This window comes from Eutrigla gurnardus, assembly GCF_963514095.1.
Source record: "Eutrigla gurnardus genome assembly, chromosome: 16".
NCBI lineage: Eukaryota > Metazoa > Chordata > Actinopteri > Perciformes > Triglidae > Eutrigla > Eutrigla gurnardus.
The window spans coordinates 14,214,577-14,240,630 of NC_139927.1; the positions used below are offsets into that span (position 1 = coordinate 14,214,577).

At 40.5% G+C, this 26,054-nt stretch overlaps 2 protein-coding genes across 2 annotated transcripts in view; both read right to left on the minus strand.

Annotated features, from left to right (window-relative positions):
- Positions 1-180: 180 nt before the first annotated feature.
- Positions 181-4,282, minus strand: pbk (PDZ binding kinase). Its single transcript, XM_084030201.1, has 7 exons — positions 4,202-4,282; positions 3,433-3,602; positions 3,049-3,188; positions 2,562-2,731; positions 2,212-2,341; positions 1,657-1,845; positions 181-612 (listed from the first exon to the last, which is right to left on the minus strand). Exons 2-7 carry the CDS (start codon positions 3,597-3,599, stop codon positions 380-382), a joined length of 1,029 nt encoding a protein of 342 aa, XP_083886327.1. The 5' UTR covers positions 3,600-3,602; positions 4,202-4,282; the 3' UTR covers positions 181-379.
- Positions 4,283-6,736: 2,454 nt separating this feature from the next.
- Positions 6,737-26,054, minus strand: part of scara5 (scavenger receptor class A, member 5 (putative)) — a 55,929-nt gene continuing 36,611 nt past the window's right edge. The window contains exons 10-12 of the mRNA XM_084031332.1: positions 25,844-25,909; positions 17,807-17,995; positions 6,737-11,710 (exon numbers count right to left, since the gene is read on the minus strand). Coding sequence (XP_083887458.1) covers positions 11,577-11,710; positions 17,807-17,995; positions 25,844-25,909 — 389 coding nt within the window. The 3' untranslated portion in view covers positions 6,737-11,576. The remainder of the gene's footprint in view (positions 11,711-17,806; positions 17,996-25,843; positions 25,910-26,054) is intronic.

Here is a 26,054-nt window from a genome sequence, read left to right on the forward strand (position 1 = left end):
ATCTTCCCATCTAACTCAAGAGGTTTAATTTCCTTTAATTACAAGATCATCACGTCTCTGCAACAGATATTTACCACTGTTTGCTTTAAATAAATTGATATAACTGTACTCAGCAGATTCCTGATAACCAGAGGTACAGGGAATATGCATGATATTAAAATAATATAATAAAAACACAGGACAGCTTAACGAGTTTTATCAAGAAATAGCAAGTGTACAGAAACGTAGTCAAAACATTTACACTAAAACTTGACATACATGGAAAAGAGAAACTTTACAGCAAAGACAAATATATAAGGAAAGTGTACAGTATAGGATAGAAGAAACACGATCTGAATCCCCTGACAAAAGGATCAAAATGCTGAGTCATTTCTGTAAATCAGTCGATAACAATCACCTCATTGGGCATTTTATCCAGCATGGCATTGCTCTCTAAAGCCTGGACGATCTGGGCGGCTGAGGGTCTCTTCTTGGGGTCCTCCTCCGTGCAGAGATAGAAAAGCTCCACCGTCCTCCGGTACGAGCTGCCCAGAGCCTCGGCATCCAGAACCGGCCTGGTGCCCAACTTCTCGTAGTAGGCCTCCTCGTCAAAACTCACCTCCATCGAGTCCTCTGAAATACAAACTTTTTTAAACAAAGTTCATAAACACATTCACACAGATTTCACACACATTTCTGTCATACTTTATGTGACATTTTGAAACATTATACTAAGTATACAGTATATAAAGTAGTTTGTCAACAAAAAAAAGTCACAAAAATGTCCTTATTGTTCCAAATCTGTTCCATGTTTTGCAGTCAACCTGGAGCTTTTCCTTCCTAGATTTGCCCTTATTACCTGCCACCTGCTGGATTAAAAAAAACTGAAGCTTCACATACTCTGTCAGTGCAGCCAGGACAGGCATTAATGTTACCAGCCACCTTGTTGTTGACTATGTTAACTTTTGTTTGCAATAAACTTGGTTTTGTATTACCTAGTTGTGATTTGAATCCTCTATGTTGCTTCCCTCGAGCTGGGGTTGTAAGGAAAAAGTCATAGTATATGGTGTCAAAGGACTTAATATATTTTGTCGAAAAAAGTCATAGTATAGTATGTCGAAAACATAATTGAGAAGCCATAGTAAAGTATGTTGAAAAAAGTGACAAAGAGGTCATAGTATGGTATGTGGGGAAAAAAGTAATAATTAAGTTTGTCGAAAAAAGTCAGTTTAGTATGTTGAAAAAATTAATGAAACAAGTCATAGTGTAGTATGTCAAAAAAAAAGTGACAAAAAAGTCATAGTATAGCATGTCGAAAAAAATCATAGTTTAGTTTTTCCAAAAAGTCATGTCGAAAAAAAAAGTAATAGTTTAGCATGTCAAAAAAAGTAATAATATAGTAAAAAAAAAAGGACAAAAATTCATAGGTATGGTATGTAAAAAAAAAAAACAATCAGAAAGAAGTCATAGTATAGTCTGTCGAAAAAAAGTTGTATTGTGTGTTTAGGAAAAAAATCCTAGTATAGCATGTTGAAAAAAGTGACACAAAAGTAATAGTATAGTATGTCAACAGCATTTAGTACAGATTATAGTAAAGTGTAGTATCAGTGCAGTATATCATAAAAAGGTCATGGTATACTTGGTCTAAAAAAATTCAGGGCTTCCTCATTGTCTCACCTTCAACCTCCTCCTCATCGTCATCACCCTCCAGCACCTCCAGGTGAGGCATGGCCAGCGACATCATCTCCCACAGAGTCAGACCGTAGGCAAAGATGTCCGCCTTGTCAGTGATTTCTCCTCCCTCATCCAGGGCTTCCTTCGGTTTCCACGGCTCCGTGCCGATGTAGTCCGCCTTTGGGTCTGACACTGAGTACAGAGAGAAGTGCAACAATAACTAGAAGGGCAGAAATACGCCAAGGCTTTAATAATAATAATAATAATAATAATAAAATAATGCAACAGTCAAACAGAACTGAAGATGGAGGTAATGAAACCCAAATTTGATTGGATAACAATTTAACTACTAAACAAAACATTTTATGTCTGTTTTTCTAAAATGGCCCAAATTATTTGTTATATTTATTAAAAAAGAAAAATAAATACATAAAAAAAAAGCACGTGTTCTTCTGGGTTTTCTTTTTAATGTCAACAACAAAGCAACAATTGCAACTAGTTTATAAGAAGAATCAAATCATGAGACTCATGAGAGAAGTCACAAACATAATCATTCACCTCTCATGTTCTCGTCCAGCTGCAGAGACACACCGACATCGCAGATCTTGACCGTCTCAAAGTCGCCCTTGATGACAACGTTACACGACTTCATGTCGCCATGCAGCAGTTTCTTCTCACTGTGGAGATACTGCGGAGAGAAACAAAGACTGAACAAACTGACTCAGGTTTTTGCATGATGATGCTAATACATATACAGTATATAAAACATCCTTCTAGACAATAGTCTAGAAGGATGTACATATAGTAACATAGATCGCAGCCGGCACTTTCTCAGTTTGATATGAATGAAATATGATTTGAATCATCTTTAGTAACATCAGGTAGAAAAAAAAGTCTGTAGTGTGTACCTTAAGGCCACGAGCAACATGGAGGGCTACTTTTTCGATGTTGGCAGCAGGGAAAGCTTTTAGGCCGTCCTCTCTCCTCTTCTCTATCAGGTCGTTGAGCGACTGCTCTCCTCCGTACTCCATTGCCAGACACTTCGAACCATCTTTGGCCGTGGTGAAGGCACGAAACCCTTAAAGAGAGATGTAAACCGATTTATCAACTCTATACTTGTAACTCCAGTCAACACCTAATTGATGTTGACCCCTAGTGGGGAAATAATCTGAATTGCTAGTGGATTGTTTCCCCTTGTACGTTTCACAATGTGTAAAACAGATGAAAAAGAAGTCAATGGTGAATTATGGAGTCCTGTTTTGTTGCTTTTTTTGGAGTAAATGTTGTGAGGTCTTGTAAAATTTCACTTAAATGCATTGCTATGGTATTGATGCTAGTGACACAGTCACTGTCTGTGGCCGTAGCAACACAGTGAATATACCGTTGTGCTCTTACCAACAATGTTTGGATGATGGATTCCCTTCAGCAGCTCCGCCTCCTCATTCAAGCGCTTCTGGTAAACCTTCACCTGTGTGGTTGCACACCTGCTGTTTATCTTCTTGACAGCCCAGGGAGAGGCATTCAGCTTTTCCATTCTAGGATTGATTTGATCAACAACACATACATGTTATTCATAGACAGACATGAAAACGTTCCTATGCAGTATGTATACATTTTAATCATTTCAATAATTACACTGAGACCATGGTGAACAGACAGTTGAAGATATGTTAAGCTACATTCTTATATTATAGTATCGAGGTCAGGACAGGGGGAGAATAAAGGTGTAAACCAACTTTTAAAACCATTTCTTTTTGTAATCAGACAACACTTACAAACCTGTTCATGAGATAAACATTGACTCCAGTCCCGCAGCCTAACTTCTTCATGAAAGGTGAGGCCGGGATGGTGATGGGGGTCCCTCCGCTGCTCGCAAAGCTCTTCACTCGGGTGTTTTTAGGGGTCTTGAATGCGCCATTATCCATGCATGAGGAAGGGGAGGCCATTCTCTGTCCAGGGGAAACAACACACCAACAGGGAAAACACACATTACGATAATGGCCGTCACACATAATAACTATATAGACTAAAGGTAACTGCATACATTGGTAGGATTGTAACAGGACACTAGCATATTTTATAGGAGTAAGCGATGTTTCGATGTATGAGATGCAAACCGAATTAAAATATGATCTGTCTCATGCGATACTTACTATGTATGAAGTTATTTTTGTTTAAGACACAGTACAATTAAGATAAAATTATACATTTTTAATAGAGGCTTGCACATTGGCCTTCGATAATGAAATGGCGCTATGAAATAACCAAACAGTAAAGTAAACGGCTCAGCTTTTTTTTTTTTTTACATTAAATAGAGAAATCGAGTCGGCATATCATAGCTTTACATACAACGACTGTTAGATAACTTGTTTGTCAACAATTTACCATAATTAAGTCAACATTTAGCTAGCAGTCTATTAAAACGTCAACCGCATAGTTAACTTGGACAGTACATTTGACACGTAACGTTAATGATGTTATAATGCCGACAGTTCAGTTGTTTCGTGTCGTATTTAATCGGATAACTAAATAATAAACATAACGTTACCTTCGTTTTCTTTCACTGTCACTGGTAAAAGCTTGCTTGGGAAATGAAAACCCGCCTAACAGTCAAAATGTTACTTCCGCCTCACCAGGCTGTGCGGGATGGAGGCCGAGGAGGGACAAACCGAACGAAGGCCGTTTCTGCATGAAAATGAATACAGCAAGTGTAAACGGCACTTCTGTTATATTTGTTTGAAAAGACTTAAAGGTCTCCAGGTTTTGGACTGTTATTATAAAAAGAGATCAGTGTCACCCTAAAGATATGACAACATCATTTGAATCAGTTTTACAGCTGTAATACTGCCTTTCACCAGCTGAGGTCAGTGATGTTATAAAATGATGGTACATATCAGGGGTCTCAAACTCAAATTGGCTTGATGGTATTGTCATCTCATAGGAGGGCCATGTCAACATTCTGCCCCCCCTATCCTTTACAACCGTGACCTTTTCCCTACATATCAGGCATGTATTATATTGTTTTATTGTTGTTTTATTTATTAGTATGATGTTTTATTATATATTGTTATATTATAGTATATCATATTATATATTATACAGTACTTTATTTGTTTAATCTTCGTCACATCTGCTTTCTCTTTAATGTTAGGGACTTGTCTGAAAGAATGTCACTCACTCAGACAATGTTGACCTCGACCTCGACTCTCATAATCCCATTATTGTTTCATCTCTATCACATAGGGCAGATGTTCCCAGCTCGGTCCTCTCTTTGTGTGGAGCGATAACCGTTTCATTATGAGGAAGGGGAGCAGGAATGTGGCCCGATGACAACTGGACGTAGACGGGAAGACTGGGACTATTGCTTTCTCTCTTTCTCCTCATCCGTCGTTCCCCTGCAGGGAAATGAGCTCATGTTTGTGGGCTCATGCTGCCACATGTTGTGGTGCATTTTATAGAATGACGATGGGTTACTCTCTGGTCAGAGCAGTGAAACAGCCCAAAAGATAGGGAGAATGACACATTTATTTATAGCATGTTTTTCTGGATGTGGTTCAGTGTAGAAAACTCCTGTAATGTGTCCCATCATCACATGAAGATACAGATGCAACCGTATAACCTGTTAATATATCAGGGTTGTGTTGACGTTAATGCAGGTTTCAATTCAATTCCATTTTATAATGTCATATCATAACAAAAGTTATCTCAGGACACTTTTCACAAAGAGCAGGACTAGAGCACGCTCCTGAATTCCTCAAAATGAATGCATTTATTACCCAATATCACCCATGAGCAAGGTTTAAAGACTGACTCCATCCATCCACCCACCCACCCACCAATCCATCCATCCATCCATCCATCCACCCACCCATCCATCCACCCACCAATCCATCCATCCATCCATCCATCCACCCACCCATCCATCCACCCACCCATCCACCCACCCACCCACCAATCCATCCATCCATCCATCCATCCACCCACCCATCCATCCACCCACCCATCCACCCACCCATCCATCCATCCATCCATCCACCAATCCATCCATCCATCCATCCATCCATCCATCCACCCACCCACCCACCCACCCATCCACCCATCCACCCAGCCATCCATCCATCCATCCACCCACCCATCCATCCATCCATCCATCCATCCATCCATCCATCCATCCATCCATCCACCCACCCATCCATCCATCCATCCATCCATCCATCCATCCATCCATCCATCCACCCACCCATCCATCCATCCATCCATCCACCCACAGCACCCATCCATCCATCCATCCATCCATCCATCCATCCACCCAGCCACCCATCCACCCATCCACCCATCCACCCATCCATCCACCCAGCCACCCATAGACCCACCCATCCATCCACCCACCCATCCATCCATCCATCCATCCATCCACCCAGCCACCCACCCACCCACCCAACCACCCATCCACCCACCCATCCATCCACCCAAAAACCCACCCACCCAACCACCCATCCACCCACCCATCCATCCATCCATCCACCCACCCATCCATCCATCCATCCATCCATCCATCCACCCATCCATCCATCCACCCACCAATCCATCCATCCATCCATCCATCCATCCATCCATCCACCCACCCACCCACCAATCCATCCATCCATCCATCCATCCACCCACCCATCCATCCACCCACCCACCAATCCACCCACCCATCCATCCACCCAACCACCCATCCACCCACCCATCCATCCATCCATCCATCCACCCAGCCACCCATCCATGCATTAATGTGTATGTTGTATTTGCTGGTTTGGATTTGGTTATGCTGATTTGAACTCCTTTATATCTTTATGATGGGTTTAATCAACAGCAATGCATCATATCTAAAAGATTATATGTGTGTAGCGTCCCTGTCCTGTGAGAACCATATGTCCCTGAAAAGACAACTTTCACACACCTCCAATCAATATCACTAAATTTGGGGGGTACGTGGTTTTCACTGGACACATGTAATGGAGTGGAATCTCAGTCAACTTGTCTGATTTCTTGAAAGTGTTGATTTCTTGAAGTTTTGAGGAATAACAAAGTTCACATGTTTAAACAAATCTACATTTTATTATTTCAGCAGTGCGTATACAGCATTTTAGTGGTACAAATCAACAGAACATTAAAGTAAAACGTGTATTTTTTTTTAAACCAAACACAAAGCACTGTGTTGAGAATTTTTTTTGTGTTTGATTTAGACATTTTAGACATTTTTGTATGCATGTTGTTAAGAGTGTGATACGTCCAGCAGCACAATGTAATAAAAAACAGACATGTGTATACGCATATGTGCTTAGAGCCATTATGCCAATGTAAAGCATAGTACGGTCTTTGTACAACCAAGTATACATTTTAAATTACACATTTAAGTGGTTAAGTGCACTTTGCAATGTGTTCTCACTTTCAAAAGGTACAGCATTAGGATGCTTTACATGTTCAAAGTCAAAAGTATTCGAGTTATTTGACCCATAGGGCTGAAGCATTGATCTGAGGTCAGCGGAGCCTCGAACCAATCAGGAAATCACATCACAAGAGTTTTATCCTTCTGATATCTGATGGGCTGCAACTTCGCCCGGAAGGAACACCAGTCAAAATACATTTAGCTGTGAGAAGAGGGTCAACTGGAGGAGACACCCTTGCAGATTTCTTTTCTGGCTGAACTGTGCCCATATGGTTTTGATATGCACCAAATTCAGTCTGCAGAATCCATATTTACCAGCGTGAGTATTTTGGAAAGAAAAGCAGGAGTTTGTAGCAGGAAACACAAAGGTTATTTCTTGGGATTTTGGACATTATAACATAGATACATGTACTGTACGTTAAAGAAGAAAGAGTATCAGTAAAAACATAATAACCTACAGTTAATCCTGCGTGATTATTCGCTTTAGGTAAAATGCAACGAGGAGCAATATTACACATTAAGGGGTCAGTTTTACCTCATATGTTCAACAATATTGTTAATGAACACAAAACATATCCTCATTTCTACATCGACAAAGAACACACAAGCATGTTGTACTTAAACGTCAATCTGTGTGATTTGTTTTAATTTGTAGGTTTGGGAGCTAAAATTGGAGAATCATCGATTTTGCCATTATGGATGAAAGAAGTTTGCCATGGTAACCAACTTGTACTGTAAATTCTCAACTCGGCTCACTAAAGGTGTAACTTTTCCACTTTAGGTAAAAAAAAAATCGAAATACTTTATGGTTCCAACATTAATGGCCTGCTGGCATCAATACTGTGGAATAAAACACCCTAAAAAAACCTGCTTCTCTGGTTAAACATGACAAATAGGCAAAGGAGGGAAATACACCGAAGGAGCTGTGGGTGTTTTCTTTGGCTGCTGTTTTAGAAAACGCAGAGCTTTAAAGTAATAACTCCTCTGCAGCCAAAGTGCTGAACAGAAGACGAACGAGGGTCATCAGGACGAGACCTGAAGACCTGGCTGCCACTCAGTCGTACTGTCAGCTGCACTTTGGTGCTGCACAGAGAGACAGAGCAGATATTGTACAGGAGAGTGTGAGTGTGTGTGTGTGTGTTTTACAGTATGACACTCAATCATGCACACATTAGTTGGTAAGTGTTCAACTCTGTAACCTTGTACATTTCCAATTCGTTCCATTCACTACTTTTAAGCAAAACCATGTCACGGAGTACAGAAAAAAATAAACTACTGGACATAAAAGTGTCGCTGATCATACCGTTTATCAAGTTACTGCTGTAATATGGCAAATTAAATGTATGTAGACATATTGCTATTGTTTTATGTCAGGTTTTATGACAGGTGCTTTGATGATTTGTGTCATACTAGGTAACTTTATACTTTGGCAGCCCCAAGTTGTAGCAAGGGATCTGTCGTCTTTATTTTAATCTACTTCATTGATATATTTTTTGGACATTTTTTGATTTGACTGCCAAGAAACCTTTAAAGTGGTGTCAGACGGGGCTCCATCACTGTCAGTGTCTATGTTTCACATGTCATACTATGTTTAATCGCTTCCTGTGAAGAATTTGGGTGAATATGAATGAATCTTCTGCATTTCAGCTTTAAAGTGCCACTTTTGAATTCATGCATTCTCTGCAGTCTCTGACCCTGTCTCCGTTACAAGATAATCAGTCATATTCTGAGTATCTGTACTGTATGAGCTTCAGGGTTTTCATATTCGATAAAGCTGATGATTATTTTAATGAATAATAGATTAATTTGGTCCGTAAATTATGTAAAATACATATTTAAAACAATTTCCATCATGCAAATGTCTTATTTTGTTTGACCAACTGTCTAAAACCGATATATTAAAAATGGCATAAAACAGAGAAAAGTAGCAAATTGAGAAGCTGAAGCCTGAGCCTTGGTTGTTTGAAAAAAAAAAAGATCTAAACACTACTCAACTTGAATCAACTGATCTGCTACACAATTCATTTAGCTCTAATGTTTATAATAATAATCGTATGATCAATAATAATAAAACAGAAATAAAATGCGATTTCGATGTTAAAATATGATTGGATAGATTAGGCAGCAACATACTATGTGGGTGCCATTTAGTCCTCAAAGTCACATTAATAAACACATTATTGCTTTTATAATTGTTTCCAAACTTTGTGAACAAAGCATAAAGAACATCAGCATAAAGAAAATGAAAATGAAAATGAAAAAGGCAACCATTAAGCTTCCTGGTGAGCCAAAGAAAGTATGCAGATGGACACAATGATCACCAGAAGTGACTTCATGACAAGAATGAATACAAATTGTACAAGCTGTTGAGTGAGTTCTTTGAAGCCCACAAATCCCTTTTGTGTTGCTACAGCCTCTTCTGAGACACATCGGTCTATTGAGCCTGGTTTCTCACCTCATCTTTCTTTTCTCAGACTTCCTTTTGCGTCCAGTTCCCTCTTTAATTTGTCTTCTTCTGTGGTTTTACAACAGAACCCCTTGACAAACACCAAGGCACTTGAACATGAGGTAGAGAAAATGATTTCTGGCTGAAACGGCCTCGAAAAGTCAAATTCACATCCAACCTTTTTTTCCCACCTCCCTCACGTGGACACATACTCTTAAATGGACATCTTGTGTGCCGATTAATTTTCGGACAAATAAAGCGTCCGTACAAATATAGGAGCGGAGGGAATTCAGCTACAGCCCTTTGAGGTTTGTGAGTTTGCCAAATTTGAAGGCGCACTAAAAAGCCTTTCCCCTCTACAAATATAAAACACGAGTGGGTAAAGACACAGGTTCCTGCTGGGACACTTGGGAGGTGCCAACCTTTTTTTGGATTCAAGAGCAGCCGTAAAGTTTAAACCCCACCGAGGGAGGCATAAAACTCGGGCCTGCTATGGTTGGTTTGGCGTGTGCATACATGTATGCATTCATTTTTGAATCAAGCCAACTTTTGGCAGCAAACGCCGACAGCCATAAAGCGGACACGGCTGCCTCCATCTGTGAACACTCATCTGCTCTCTTCTTCAAAATCCTTTTGTTTTTCAACCGCAGTGACAATTTCCAAAACCCCTGCTACTTGTATTTTTTTCCCCGTTTTTCATTTAAAAAAATATAGCACAGTAAACACTGATTGGAGGATTTGCAGGTTAAAATACGTCTCGATGTTGAGGTCAAAAGTACAGGGGGCTTTTGTTTTTTCTGTCTTGGTAGAATCCCTCAAATCACCTTATAAATCACCTTATAAACTTGTTGTGCCAGTAAATGTTTTGGAGTTGCATTTCTGTCGATGGCTGCAAGTCCACTTTTTAGTTTTGGTCTCCATTAACTATTACAAAAAATATTTTGTCTCGTTAGCTGCTTAATATTCCCTTGAATTCACCAGTATGTCACTAAGGTTTAGGAGTGCATTTATCAGAGGTTTTTACTTCCCGTTGTGGCTCGAGAGAGAGGAGATCGATGAGAACGTAACTATGAATTTTGTGCAGATCTACTGTAGGTGATAATACTCTGGTTATAAAAAAGTAAGAAAATTGATCAGAGGAAAGTTTGGCAGTAATGCACAAAGAAATGCAAAGAATGAAAAAGAAGAAGAAGACGAGCCAGAGCAAGCCAACATGGACGTTAACAAAACATGAAATTATTTCTAAAAAATGAAGAGGAAGGAAATGTACTCCACACTCGTTAGACCTCAAGGGTACAATATGTTTTGGCGAAAAACGCTGATTGTATACAGAACTGCCTGTTTACATAAAACTCCACATCTTTAAAAGTAGAAAAAGGTGACATGTTAGTCCAGTTTTAGTCCAGTTTAAGGCCTGCTAATCATCGAATGACTGGGTAATACTATATGATGCATAATAAGGCAACACTGTATGTTTGGCATAATTCCTACATAATACTGTGAAGAGCAGCTGCCTGTAAATGAAGAATCAGTTTGTCAGTGACAGTCTCAGTCACTTTCTTTATGTGCCGTTTCAGCTTTGCATAAACTCGAGAGGCGAACGAAGACCCTGGGACGACGAAGGCGTTGGATTCTCTTCTAATCCACACTGGAGATCAAAACAGCGAACCTGATCCCAGACAAGCCTCTCGGGGCAGATGAACCCGACGAGGCTGACCTTTCGGCCCCCATTGAAGACGGGTGAGCTCCGTGATTCAGTCTGAAGCCGTCGTCCCCAGCCCGCACGAGCTCAAAGTTTGATAATGTCAGCAACTTCCTTGTTGCCACCATTCAGTCTTGTAGCGAAAACAATCAACATGGAGGTTTGTCATCTTTTTTTTCTTTTTTCTTTTTTTTTCAGATAAAAAACAACAACACACTGCTAATGTGACACCCCTGGCGACGGCAGGACGTTGTGGGCCTTGTCGCTTGTCGAAAGTTGAAGGCACCGCTTGAGGAGGCGCTCGGCCGCTGCAGCAGTGTCTGGATCGTGGCGTTTCTTTTTTAGAAGGCGCACGTTACACCAGCGTCCTCCACGTGGCCGCAGTTGGTTTTGCCCCAGCCTGAAAACTTACACTGGTGGATGTTGTCTTCGGTCCCAGCGCACGCCACGTCGTCCATCCAGATCAGACCGGTGCCTGCACAGAAGGGAGGACAGAGGTCATACACTTTAAAGACCGTAGGTGGATGCTAGCGGAGACAAGGAGGAGATGTTTCCGACACATTATATAAACCACCAACTTGTAAGAGTGTGTCAGTGGCGGTGAATGTGACGGTGCAGCCTGAACTGGTTTGGAGGCTTCGTTCCATTACGCTGAGCATTTTGTCTTGTTTGTGTCTTTCCTCCCATCTGTTTTCCTTTCTTTTCTATCTGGCTTTTATAGCTCCTGTTTTTGCCAAACTCTGCCTCCATCAAAACTGATCCATCCATCCATCCATCGTCAACCGCTTATCCTGTATTCAGGGTCGCGGGGCGGCTGGAGCTGATTCCAGCTGTCATTGGGTGAAGGCAGGGTACACCCTGGACAGGTCACCTGACATGTAGAGACAGACAGGTAACCAGTCTATCACAGGTAGACATGTAGAGACAGACAGGTAACCAGTCTATCACAGGGCTGACATGTAGAGACAGACAGGTAACCAGTCTATCACAGGGCTGACATGTAGACACAGACAGGTAACCAGTCTATCACAGGGCCGACATGTAGAGACAGACAGGTAACCAGTCTATCACAGGGCCGACATGTAGAGACAGACAGGTAACCAGTCTATCACAGGGCCGACATGTAGAGACAGACAGGTAACCAGTCTATCACAGGGCCGACATGTAGAGACAGACAGGTAACCAGTCTATCACAGGGCTGACATGTAGAGACAGACAGGTAACCAGTCTATCACAGGGCTGATATGTAGAGACAGACAGGTAACCAGTCTATCACAGGGCCGACATGTAGAGACAGACAACCATTCATGCTCACATTCACACCTACGGGACATTTAGAGTCACCAATGAACCTATCCCCATCCTGCATGTCTTTGGACTGTGGGAGGAAGCCGGAGAACCCGGAGAGAACCCACGCTCACACAGGGAGAACATGCAAACTCCACACAGAAGGAATTGAATCGAACCCGGGACCCTCTTGCTGTGAGGCACCCACTACACCACAGCCCAGTAATAAAGGTATAATAAAACACGACTTTGAGAAGTGGAAATTAAACCCCTCAACAAATTCCCTTTTCCAAGAGAGTCACATAGAAGTCCCCTATCCACACTTCATAAACATAAGGAATACAACAAATGGATGATGAGAAAATCAATTAGAATTACTGCCTTCCCTCCTGAGATATCGCATTCAGGAAAATGGAGCGGAAGGACAACCATGAAAATATTTCGCCTCCAGTCATGGCTGTCGCCGGCGCCGAGGCACAAAAATCACATCTGGACCTCGACAGCAGCGGTCCCAGTTCAGCGTTCCCTCCAATGGTCCACCAACAGCCAAGGATGAGGAACATGGGAACATGGAGCTGCTTGTTAATCACCAGCTGACGTACGAGATCACCACACATCGTGTTTTGGTCATTAGCTAGAAATTCGCTATAAACTCAGCATAAACACACCCTGAACCCAATAAAGGATCTGACATTTGATGTCTTGTTGTGGGATGTAGAAAGCAGATCTTTAAAATCAGAAACAGTGATCATTATTAGCGTCTGTGTAAAGAGGCGAGTGAGACAGCAAGTACTCTCTCAGGGCGCCCGATCAGATAATATTGTATCCGGTATTAAAAAATACACAGTTCCAGCTGCTAAGCGGAGCTTTTGGCAGAATTGGTTCTCTATAAAGTTTTGGTTCCTGTTTGCAAAAACCGGGACACACTGGAGGGTTTAAAGAAAATCCCAAACAGTTTGGAGAACAGTTTCAGCTGCAAGGGAAATAAGAGTGAGATCACGTAACACTTGGTTGTACTGATGACGCAGTTTAAGGACAAATAACTAAAAGATGCTGACGCACCGGCAATGTCCTGAAAGCAACATCTGGAGTCGCGTAACTGTCACCTCTGCTGCTCGGCTTTGAACAATAACTGTTTATCACGCAGAGCCGTCGGCGAGGGATTCAAACTAGAACTAGAAAATAAAGATAAGGAAGAGAAAGAAAAAAAACAATACAAAAAAATGTTGGTGACATGGAAGTCACAGACGAGGAAGAAAAATCAGAGGCGTATAATCAAACACACAAGTTCAGCTTCAGGCCATCTGGCTCATGAATTTAAATAATTTCAACCCCTTAATCTTCCACTTCCATGATTTCCTCTTATAACTGGCAGCAAGTTCAAGGCTCTGTCGAGATCAAGACAGCTGATGAGAGAATGACCAAGAATAAGAGCCATCTGAAAAATGATTACTGTTTGGGTTTTGTGGAACAAAACAGAGTCCATAGCATTTAAAAGAGCATTTTAAAATGCAAAAGCATAATTTACATCACTTTTTATTTCTTTCTTTAATGTGGAACTAATGTCTTTTTCATATGTAAATGTTTATTCTTAAAAATGAAAATAAGAGAAATCCAACACTAGCAAATAAAACCCATGCACCTCACCTAACCTGCAAGATAATCAATCAGAATAAATGTACTTGACAAGTTCTGGTGTCTGTTGTAAAAAGACTCAACTTCATTCACTTCATGAGCAAATCAAATGCTCTATTTTTTCCCCCTTGCTTCTCCTTTTGGAGCACATTTGTGAAAATCCTCCAAGCAGCAGCACATGTGACATCGGCCCCACGCAGACAAGTCAGAGATGTTTCATGCAAAAGAGAAATGTGGCGGTTAGTGCACATCCTTCAACTTATGATGTGTTGTTGTTCACTTAGAGTAGGAAATCTTTCGCTTTTTTTCTCTTGTTTTATGGAAACTGGGCTGAGATTTACTGTATATGTGTTCCCATAAAATGCTGACAAGCGTGTGTGTGTGTGTGTGTGTGTGTGTGTGTGCGTGTGTTAACCACGAGAGTTCAACTACAGTTAGAAACATTATGAAGTTTTGAAAACTTTAAATGATCAATGGACATGCAAACTGTCAGCTGAAACCAAACCTGAGACTAATTAAATGAACACATCGCTCAAAATCCCAACTCAGAAATGAGCTTCAAAGGGCTTTACAATCTGTAGCACACATGGCTCTCTCTATCATTAGACCCTCAACATGAATAATATAAATATATTAAAGGTTGAGGAGGTGATTCTATTCAGAAACACTTTCTGTTATATTTCTTGAAATCCTTGTAACTTATTGATAGCAATGAATACATTACATGCTCTGAGATAAACATATTTTTTATTTGTGGCCGTGGCAGGACTGTAAAAATCCCGTCTCCGGGCCGGATAAAATAATTGGACGGCCTGCCGGTCTGTCAATGCTGACTTCCTGATTATGCACTGATGGGAGCGGCTTTGAACAGAGGTCTGAACGAAGGGGGCGGGACTCTTCCAGTTTGGCGATGCATTCAAAGTCTCTATGGTTTTTCCAAATGACATACTCTGCCAGGACAAGGAGAAAACTCTTTTCTCCCACAAAAAAATACAAATTTCTGTCAAATCTGATCAAAAATGAAGTTAAAAAGACTCATATTTGCTTAAAACCAGCAAAGAAATCTGCATCTCAGTCAAGCTTCTCACATTCCTGCTTTGTTTCACAACGTATATGACAAAAAGAGAAACTGGCTGGAGATTTTGACATCAAAGCAGCATGAAACATCAGGCACACGTGTCTCCACGCAGGCGTGCACAGGATGGAAGTGAGGTATGCATCGGGGGGATACACCAGCCCCAGCTGCTCAGCTGCTGCGCCTTCTCAGGGTTTGCTTTAATGGACACGGACCTTTAAACTGTTTACTCTGGATCTCAGCACACTTTAACTGCACTGTCTGCAGGCCGGGGGGTCGCACGGCTCAAACCCAACTCCTGACGAGTCTCACAAATCAGGGGTTGGTCACCCAGGGATGAGTTTTTTTTTTGCAAGAGTCACTTAATTTCAAAGTGATTCCAAGGATTTAAATAGGCCCTACAGAAAATCTGCAACCTTGGAAACGTACACTCCCTCAGGGCGGATGTCTGTGTCTCCTCACTGATTATAAGGTCAGACAACTCGTGTGTTTCTGGGAGATAGAAATCATTGTTCACCTATACAAAGAGAGCTACTATTCTTCATACATCTTTACAATCTATCTTGTTTGTCTATTCTGTGATATCACTATGTTGTTTTATTCCGTATACATGACATCTCTTGCATGTCAGAGAGCTCATGAAGTTCATTCAGTTTTTACGGAGTCTTTCAGAAAAAGACTAAACTGTACAGATTGTAAAACCCCTTGAGGCAAATTTTTCATATTGAGCAAAATAAATAAAACGTAATGGACTGCTATTAAATTTGGATTCCTCTGTAACATTCCAGCCCTGTTGGAAGCGTAAATGCTTTGAAACAAGGAGACTAACAAGAGAAGAACAAACAATCGGCTCAAACAGGTTCTAAAAATCCTGATTAATCCTGAATGTTAAGCTTCAAATCAAAAACTGAGGCCTTGACCTCGTGAAACCCTTCTAGAGCTACAGGTCTTGAAGCCATGTACAACAATAAACGATGAAAACTGAAAGTTAATTTGGGACCTCAGTCGAATAAACACCGTTTTTTTTCTAGACAACTAGAGCTTTCAGTCGTATTGCATGATCTTCCTCAGCGGCCCGACGGAATCCATTGCGATAGTGTTCAAATTTAAACATTTCCAAGCAGTTCAAGGACTTCTCATCCATGTTCGCTTAAAAGTAGGATGTAAAGATCGTTTCAACAGTTGACAAAACCATCTGACCACGAAATACAAATGTGAACATTGAGGAACGGTTGTGTGATTCAGTCAAAAAGCTTCAAAGCAGCTACTTAATAGAGGAAGATGGTCAAACCTAGAAAGAAAGATAAGGACTAATGAGGATTATACTTATAAATACACCCTTTCTTGTGTCTCTGGTGCTCTAGAGGGCTGGCGATGCAAGTTTCTATCATTTCATTCGGGGATTTATTATTGCCTTCCAGTTCTTTTTTTAAATTTGCCTCCTTTGTTCAGCAGTTCGGCCATTGTTCTACGCCATATTGCTCCCAATGTACGACTAAAAAACATAAGTTGCTCTGGACCAATGTGTCTGTCAAATGATACCATGTCATGTCATTTAGACATATGGCAGTTGATGTATGCAGCAGGTAGAAAGCAGTGGCAAATCTGTGTCTGAGAAATGCCTTGAAAGCCTTGAAAGATAAAAAAAAAATATCAGAGGGGGTCGACTCATCTGACAAGATGTATTTGAAATCCAGATTGTTTTAAATTGGATCCAGCCGTGATTTTAGTCACTGCTGTTGTGTGGAGGTCGTCCCCTGGAACAAAGGCATGTTTCCCCCCCAATTTTCCAGACTTATTGGTCAAAACTCTGCCTGGACAGACAATCTGAATGATGTAAGGGCGAATGGTGAATTAAATAAAATGGAGAGAGAAAGAAAGAGAGAGAGACAGAGAGATGGATATGACCTCTGAGACGCTCTCTTGACGACATCTGGCTCGCATGACTTTCCCTATAAAACCTTAATATTAATCCCTGCAGCATTTGAGGGCACCGTTACTGCAGGTAAAACCACTCAACAGCAAAAAACCCCCCCAAAAACAGCAGAGTTAGTAAAAATCAGAATTAAACTTTGCCATGGATATGCAGCGTGGTCAAACCAAATCGGACTCATTTCCTGCCTTGATTGCGACGTTTTTTATTCCAAGAAATGACCACTGACCCATAAAGGAGCTTAAAGGGAGAGTTCCTTCAAATGTATAATCAAAATATCATCTGTTCATCCTTGTCTTACTGTAGTTAATACTGTTGTTTTTACTTGAACTACAACTGATACGTTCAATACATTTGAGCACCTTTTAGACTCGAGTCCAGGGAGTGTTTGGTTTCTGTTCATATATGATACAAACAAAGGCCAATAGAAAATTCCCAGAGATGATCACAGTTAACATCTTATTCTTTGTAATTGTCCAACTTAAACTATCATTACATACAGTACGCAATGATAATTGTGTGAAATATGTGAAATAAATTATATTTCACATAATATATATATATAAAAATCACACTTTCTGTAATCTGGTCATATATATGCAGCAAAGAAGCAACAGTTTGTCTACATGTGCATCTCCTACCTTGTCCGAAGCGTCCGGTCTTGTGGACCTCGACGGCCGCTGGGTATCCAAGCATCCTACACACCACGTCTCCATCCTTTTTGTCCCAGACGTCGTCACACACCGTCCCCCAGCGGCGTTCATGGAAAACCTCCACACGACCTTCGTGAGGACCTGACCCGTTCACCAGCCGCACCAGGGTGTCCTCCACTGCAACAACACACGACTGCACATTAACCTAATGCATTTATGCACAATTGTTTCTACAACTGAATGTGTTTGCAGACAATTTATTGGAGCCTGAAATGATAAAAATGTTTGTAGCCAACATGCAGAAATAAAGAGACTTCATTAGTTATCGAACACCACTACATTGAAAGAACTCTCTTTTATCCGGCGCTTGTTGGCATGACTTTGAACTCATACTGAGCAGATTATTTTCATTGCGAGTGTTGAAGACTTTAATAGAGCCTTGTAAATCAAATCAATATGAAAACAAACAGAGGCGAGGTTGTTTTCAACATGCTCCAAGAGCACTTTTTACCCAGAAACCACACAAAAAAAATTAGTTTTATTAAAAAAAGAACAATAAATAAAATTATTTTCAAGTGAGGTATGTTCTTCTTTCTTCCTTGAATTCCCCCTTGTAAAAAGTTTGGGGTTACAAGAATTTGGAATTGGACGTTCTGTCCAAAAGTGATTTTTCAGTGATTGCTGAGCATTATCTGTACATAATTACCTATAGTTACTATGAATATATATATAGCATTGCTATGAATCTCAAGTCCAATGACCGATCAGCTATCCTGACCCTAACGACTCGAGGTCAATGCAGAACATCAAACAATCGTCTCTGCCTCAACAACCTACGCGGTGTGGGCGTTGCTGAGAAGTGCAGCAGCATTCATAATGCAGCAACAAAATAGTAAAGCAACTGGCCGAGTCACCCTCTGGTGGCCAGTGGAGAGAATGCAACTTTAAGGCCCTTCAGCATTAGCTTCACTTTTTAGATCTGGAGGTTGCTGCCTGATTTTAAAACAGTGTATAGTATTAAACAATAAATATACTAACTACTAAAATACAACTAGAAAGTAAACTCTTTAGAGTGTTCGGTCTGAGCCAGTTCGCTGAGAGAGAGAGAGAGAGAGAGAGACAGAGAGAGAGAGAGAGAGAGAGAGAGAGAGAGAGAGAGAGAGAGAGAGAGAGAGAGAGAGAGAGAGAGAGAGAGTTTGTGTGTTTACCAAACGTTCTCATTTTCTCGCGGCGCTCTGAGAGGTGATAAATCACGTCAATTATACGAGTACAGCTGCTGCATAGTTTCAGGACTACGAGATGTACTGTGGATCCATGAAGCCTCTGCTAACAGAAAAACTCCCTCTCTCTCTCTCTCTCTCTCTCTCTCTCTCTCCCACACACACACACACACACACACACACACACACACACACTGTCATTGGTGTTAAGACGTGCTCGCTGACAGAGACTGTTGACAAAGTGCTGGACAGTAAAACCCCAACACATCATCTAGACAGGATCCTAGTCTCATCAGACCATCATACTGTCCACTTTAACAGTGTGCCATTTAACTCTCATTAGACAGCCAAGCGCTTTGCACTCACTAGCCCATCATAATTTAATAAGTACCATAACATCATACTATCAGCAGCAGATATGCTGCACATATTTGTATCATACTCTTGCTGAAAACTGGCAAATTAAAACCAGAAATTGCTGGACTTTTAACCTTTTTTTTTTCGAGACTGAAAGGGAGTGAACGAGAGGACTATAGCACATACTTTGTTTTCAACAAGGAGTAATTGAGTACTCAATTACCTGAAACAGATGTTGAAACTATTTGTTCACTCATCAAACACAAAGCAGTCCCTCTTTTTTTTTAATTCCTATGAAGCTGGATAAAAACTGGAACCCTCTGCTGGCACGAAGACGGAAGAGGTTTCATCGTAATTAATACGTATTATAACGCTTAACTGAACAGGATACTTTAATTTGAACTGTCATTAAATGAACCAGACACAAAATCTGTGCCAACAACAGGAGACTTGATGCATATTTTTGCTAAATAGTCATTTTTAGTTGTGGTGGTGCAGAGTTATCCTCATTGCCTTCCAGTCAATGAAAAACAAACTTAAATGAGCAGCTTTAAACCTGTTGCATATTATTTGTGGTTCTGGACAAATAGAATACAGACAAACACAGTCTATTTATTTTCTAGTCAGCTGAATTGATTGAATAAGTGTTAATATTCATTATTAACTTTAATTACGTCTTTATTTTGTGGCAGTATCTTGACAACCACAAAGGGAATTACAAGCTGCAGACATTTGTTTCCCGGAGATGAATGCAACATAAAACACAAAACCAGTCACCTGGAAGGGCATTTCACTTAAATGCATCTTTGGACTGTAAAGCCTCACAAAAGTGATGTTAACATAGAAGAAAGAAGACTAATAATTGGTCACAGGACTTTGCTTTGAGACAGCGGGGCTAACAAATGCATCATGTGACCAAACATACTCATCTTTTCTCTCTCCTCCTCCCTGTAACAAGCCCAAGGCAAAACGAGAGACTCTGGGGAGACGAAGAGGAGGAGAGGAAGGGTTCTGGACGACCATAGTCTTCAGAGATAATGTGAACCATACAAGCAAACTTCACAGGACATTCATATGGACTGCGGCATGCTGGGAGTTTATGTGATGGATGTGAACTTGATTTATTTTGCCAGAAATGTTTGGGAGGGAACAGCCAGATGCGTGATGGGAATGTTCAGGTGAAATGATGACAAGGAGCACATTATTTGTTATAAATTATGTTTTCTTGGATGCTATATAAACTACGTAGGCTTAGTTCTGTTTATTCAATCACTTTCTCACTCCAAACTCTAACTCCGATACAAACCCTGCCACGGCATCAGCGGATGGTAAGAATAAAGGACTTTCGCCTCGGAGACCAGTGTTCGTGTCCTGTGCGAAACCAAAAGTGAATTTTCAGAACAACAACTTGTACCTTTCCTGAGCTTAGCTGTTTTGGGAAAACTAGGCGAGCGAGCTCCAAGAGTTGGGCATCGTCCAAGTGGTTCAAGCCTTCGAGGCCCGGGGGAATTACAGTACCAGACAATCAATACCTGAAGAAGGCCAGAACATGGAGTGGTCACGTATTTCTAATGTTTATCTGGTAGGCAGGAAGGGTCTGGACTGAACAGACCTGACCAGGACAACAGTCAACCAGCCACGCATGTCCAGAAAAGGTTCTCCTTGTTACTGTCTTTCACATTGTTTGCTCTTCGACTGTCTTCGTTCCGTTTAATGTAATCGGTTTGCTTCGAATTCGATTTTCTTTGCCAGTCGTGCGTGTTTGAAATTTGCCCTTTACCACACAAGCACATTTTGAAACCAGTTCATAGCTCTCATGTGGTCTTTTTCACATTTTGAAGCAATAGGATGGCATTTTTCCCCCAAAAATACCCATATTTGCTTTTCGGGCCAAGTTAAATCATGTATGAGAAATGTCTAAAAGCCTGTGAATGTTTATAATCTATTTTCAAATCTTGAGAAGCTTGAAAGTGGTTGAACCGCAGTGATGAATTATACTCCATGCAGCACTCTGATAGACAAGCCGTTAAAGCAGCTGTGACTATTAGTGTTTATCACTGAGGTGCTTTGACCTGAGTTAGAAAATGAGTTGACGGTTTGAGAAATATGCTTTCTTGTTTAGAATGAGATGACGAGATTGACACCACTCTCATATCTGTTTGGTAATTAGAAAGCTTCACCCAGCAACTGTTGAGACAGGAAACAGTTGGTCTTTCTCTGTCTAGTGGTGACAAAAGCAGCCAACCAACACCTCAATAAATGAAGTAGAAGACGATGAAAGGTATCTCCACTGATTTCCCAATCCAATATCTGATATATTTCCATAACAACACCAATTTTGCTTCTATATTCTCAGCTTTCCCTCAAAGCACAAACATATTGAACATATTAAAGCCTATTTAATGTTATTGTTGATGTTTGGAGATTTGTGCCATTTCCAAAACATTCCATCTCAATTTTGCACATCTAACATATGGCTTTGCTTTTTGTCGAGCTCTTCCCCATCATTATAGCTTTTGAATCCGAAACGCATCCAGACGTCTGCCTTCGGGCTCGGCGGTGCCTTCAGTGGAGCAGCACCCGGCATGTTTTGATCCATTCTGAGGTCCATACTATGGAGGACTAACAGGGACAAAGCCTCACGCTTCCAAGCGAAATAGCATATATGAAAAGATTGAATCCGTATTAGATCATTCAAATCAAGATCGCCTTGAATTTTCTTTTAACTCAGCCCCAGATGGCAGGGACACACTGGATCTGATTCTGTAGGCGAAATTGGGAAATAAAAGTGAAGGCGCCTGCTTTGAAGAGTACTCAACATGACTATTTCTGCATGTGTGTTTGCTTATCAGATAATGAAATGACAGTGTGTGGGAAATGGGTGGTTCTGTTCTCGCAAACACATCATTGACAATAAAAAGTGATCATAATCAGCATAAACAGAGTATGTGGGAGGTATTTCAACATGACTGATCTCTGATTATGTTTTCAGAATTGATGTTGGAGAGTGACATCAAGTCATTTTTAGCTTGGCTTCACATCAAAATAATAACATGTTGTTTTCATGAGTCCAAAGCTGAAATGATTCATATTCCCTGTAGCTGTGCAGGTCCCGTCAGAGGTTTAACCTTTAAAGTTGGACCACAACATCAAACTTAACTTACGTAATGTAAGACTTTTGCGTATGAGTCGCTTACTTTCTCTTTGACACAAAATGCCCCCAAAATGAAAAGTTAGGCGTTTTGTTACAAGTTACATACACAAATGTGTTTGAGCAAATGTTCAATAGTTACTGGTTGGACTAAACATAATGCAGCTGATATGCAGCTTAGCAGTTATATGGTGTTTAACCCTTATGTCCTGTTTGTAGATTTGTATTTTGAACTTCAAACTGCAATAAAATATAAATATTTTAATATAAAATATTTTCCCCAAATTATTGATTTCCTTTATTATGAAGGGTTTCTTGTTTTATGTTTATCATGATTGAATTAATCACAATTAAATACGAACCCTTTAGGTGGCAGTTTTGATCATATACCACTAACCACTTTTCTGAAAAATACACTATAATTCAATATTGTAAAAGCAAATTTGACTTTGATTATTATTAGTATCAATGGCTGACCCATCTGAATAATAAATAAGAAGATTGAGTTTGGCGCATTATTATTTTTTGTATAATGTTTAGATCGAAAAAAGTTACGTTGAGATGTTGAACAGTCTTATCCTGAATACAGATATGAAAAATGTATCACCAGCGAAAACGTATTACCCAGAAATACTTTTCTACTTTTCTTCTATTCTACGTTTTTTTCCCGTGATGTTTAGATTGTCAAAAGAGCTCCAAGATTCTGATCCATTCGGTGACATGATGCCCTGCGTGACAGGTTGATTCTGTGTTAACACCCAACATGTGTGGACGAACGCCCCACAGACAAAAACTTCAATGGGCTTGGGTCGCCCATTCTGGTTCTCATTCTGCTAAGTGACCATACAGGTATGCGTTGTATGCTTTGAAGCGTAACCAGATCACAGTCATGCATCAAACGTAAAGTCAGCCGCATGAGGTTTGTGACGAGAAAAGTGCACGAGGCTGCGATTTGATATTTCTGACAGCCGGCAGCATGTGGTCCGAGTCTGCCTTCCCTTTCCCTGAAACCTCAAAGATCGGCGTCTTGTAAATGATGTGAGGAGAGAACCGATCCCTGACGGATCCTTAACGCGCAGAAACAGCATTCAGATGGTCCCATCGTGTATTTGATGGGAACACCACCACATCGCTCATCGCATGGAGAACAACCACTGATGTAACAAAGGAAAAATAACATACGAGGTAAAAAAAGAAAGAAATGTCTGTGGTTTTGGGGGACCATTAATGTGTTTTTTCTTTCTACCTGAAGACAGTTTGGTGGTTTTGTGTGAGGTTTCAGCTTACCCTCATAGGACACATGTATATATACAGTATATAATGGTTTTCAGGTCCTTTTGATGTACACTAAACCATGTGGTTCCTCATCGTGTGCCGGAAACCGTGAGATTATGCCGAAACAGAAAAGCAGATCCTTTAAACTTCCCACAGTTCTTTGCGTAGGATATCAGCTGTGGCGGAGATCTATGAGGCCCATAAAGTCATCAGCTTGTAAATTTTCTTTTGGATCACACGCGCCAACACATGTGCTTTTATAACAGCAGCGTTTCTTTAGTGTGTAGCCGTTAACAGCATATTATTTGTATAATTTACTCACACCGTTTATTTGATGAGGTTCGAGGATTTAGCTTTCTCAAGATATTTCTTTTAAGTTCGGATATCCATTTTTATGTTTTGGGATCTCTATCCAAATGAACATGTTTTAAATGAAATCAGTTAACACCATCTGCATACAGCCAGCTCCTCCACAGTTTGTGCTTCTCATGTATTGTATTTCATACACAGAAATAAAGCATCTGATTTTCCAAAAGTCCATGGAAACCAATAATAATGGAATTCATAATCAAAATAAAGAAGGAAGACGTGACATAACTCCTTGCTCAATTCGTACAACACAAGCTAAAATTTAGAAGTGCACTATCAATCACCTTATATTTATGACACAGAATGTTAATATTTTGCATGTGGTTTACAAAGAGCAGGGACATATTGTATAAATCACGGCTTAATAGATTAGGAAATATGGTCATAACTTGAGAAATGGATTAAAATCCTTTTAATCGTGCACCAAATGGACTCTTTTTTCAGCCAGATACTTAGAAGTGTCTTTGTGTTGTTAAGCAATTTCTTTCCCACTACGTCTTATCAGAACATGCAGAGTCCAACACGTAGAAATGAAGATGCCACCGCAGATGTTTGAAAAAGTTCAGGTGTAGAATAAACATACGTTATGATTAGGCAATCAACATCTACATACATGAATCTGTTCTTTGTTTGCAGTATCGCATCACAACGTTGAAACAAAGTGCTTCTACACAGAGATCGTCGATGAGCCATTTCTCATTCTAATACTTTCAATGTAAAAGCTACATAAATGTGACTGTGAGGCTTTGATGTCACAAATTCAATGGATCTTGAAAACAAGTGTGATTATTAAATATTCATCGTGAAAGCCTCTCAAGTGTTGTAGCTTCATAAACTCCAAAATGTATTTCAAAGTGCATGTTAGATTTCTGCATCTGAATTGAGGGGGAACAAACTAACGGTTTAGTGGAAGAAGAATATGATAGTTGAAAAAATATAAAACAGTGTCACTGGACAAATAGGCGTTTATTACCAGACTAATTAGTGGGAATATTACTGTGACATATGTTAGTCTAACTTGGTTTGCCAAAATGAAGCCTATAAAACACTTAATTCCAGTGTTGAATCTTTCAGCAGACCGTGTTGTACCACATTGGGTTTAATCACTCTGTGCTGGTCGGTCTATATGCATGTGTGGTCATCTTACAAGCTTGAGGCAGCATGTTAACGAAGTCACTCAAGCAAAAGAGAGACTCAGAATTCCTTCAGCTGCACTTCCACTGAGAAGTTCCTCGTAATTTTATCCCCGGGAACTAAAGGGTTCCTTTAACCCATTGTTTGCCTGCCTTTCTATAGACCCGGGGTCTCTAAAGACCTGGACCGAAGGAGGGCTGCTGCTGGTCACAGGGGTTAAAAAGACATCTTTTGTCCAATCAGCAACAGTCATCCCTGCAAACCCCATCTGGTGTCTGACTATAGTGAGAAGAAAACTTTCATTCATTTCTATTTGTTGTATGTGCCTGTAGCATGAAGGAGCTACAACTTACATTTCATTGCGTGTCCCTGTCTTACACAATGACAAATAAATGAACCTTGAATGATAAAGTGGCATAAAATGTTTTTCTTAATTATGCTGGAGACTATTTGACATCCCTTCAAGGACCCTGGAAGATCCCAGGTTGAAACACTGTTAATCAATATATCAGCTCTTACCCGTTTTCTCTCCACGGTCCCCTCGATCCCCCTTCTCCCCTTTCGGCCCTCTTTCTCCTCTGTCACCTGAGGACGAAGCAGAAAAAACACACACTGAAGATCATACGGACTTAACAGGACTGGAAATCAAATCTGAACCAGTAAAACGTATACATCAACGTAACCTCACTACTTAGACACCGACTTTTTCCAGAAGTTTCCCTCTGTCTCA

Bases quoted from the DNA above. Each gene is read 5' to 3' on its own strand.
- pbk (XM_084030201.1), bottom strand. From the start codon at position 3,599: ATGGCCTCCCCTTCCTCATGCATGGATAATGGCGCATTCAAGACCCCT. The intron at 3,189-3,432 runs GTTTGTAAGTGT...AATCAATCCTAG, and splicing joins AATGTTTATCTCATGAACAG to AATGGAAAAGCTGAATGCCT. The intron at 1,846-2,211 runs GTGAATGATTAT...CTCTGTACTCAG, and splicing joins GCTGGACGAGAACATGAGAG to TGTCAGACCCAAAGGCGGAC.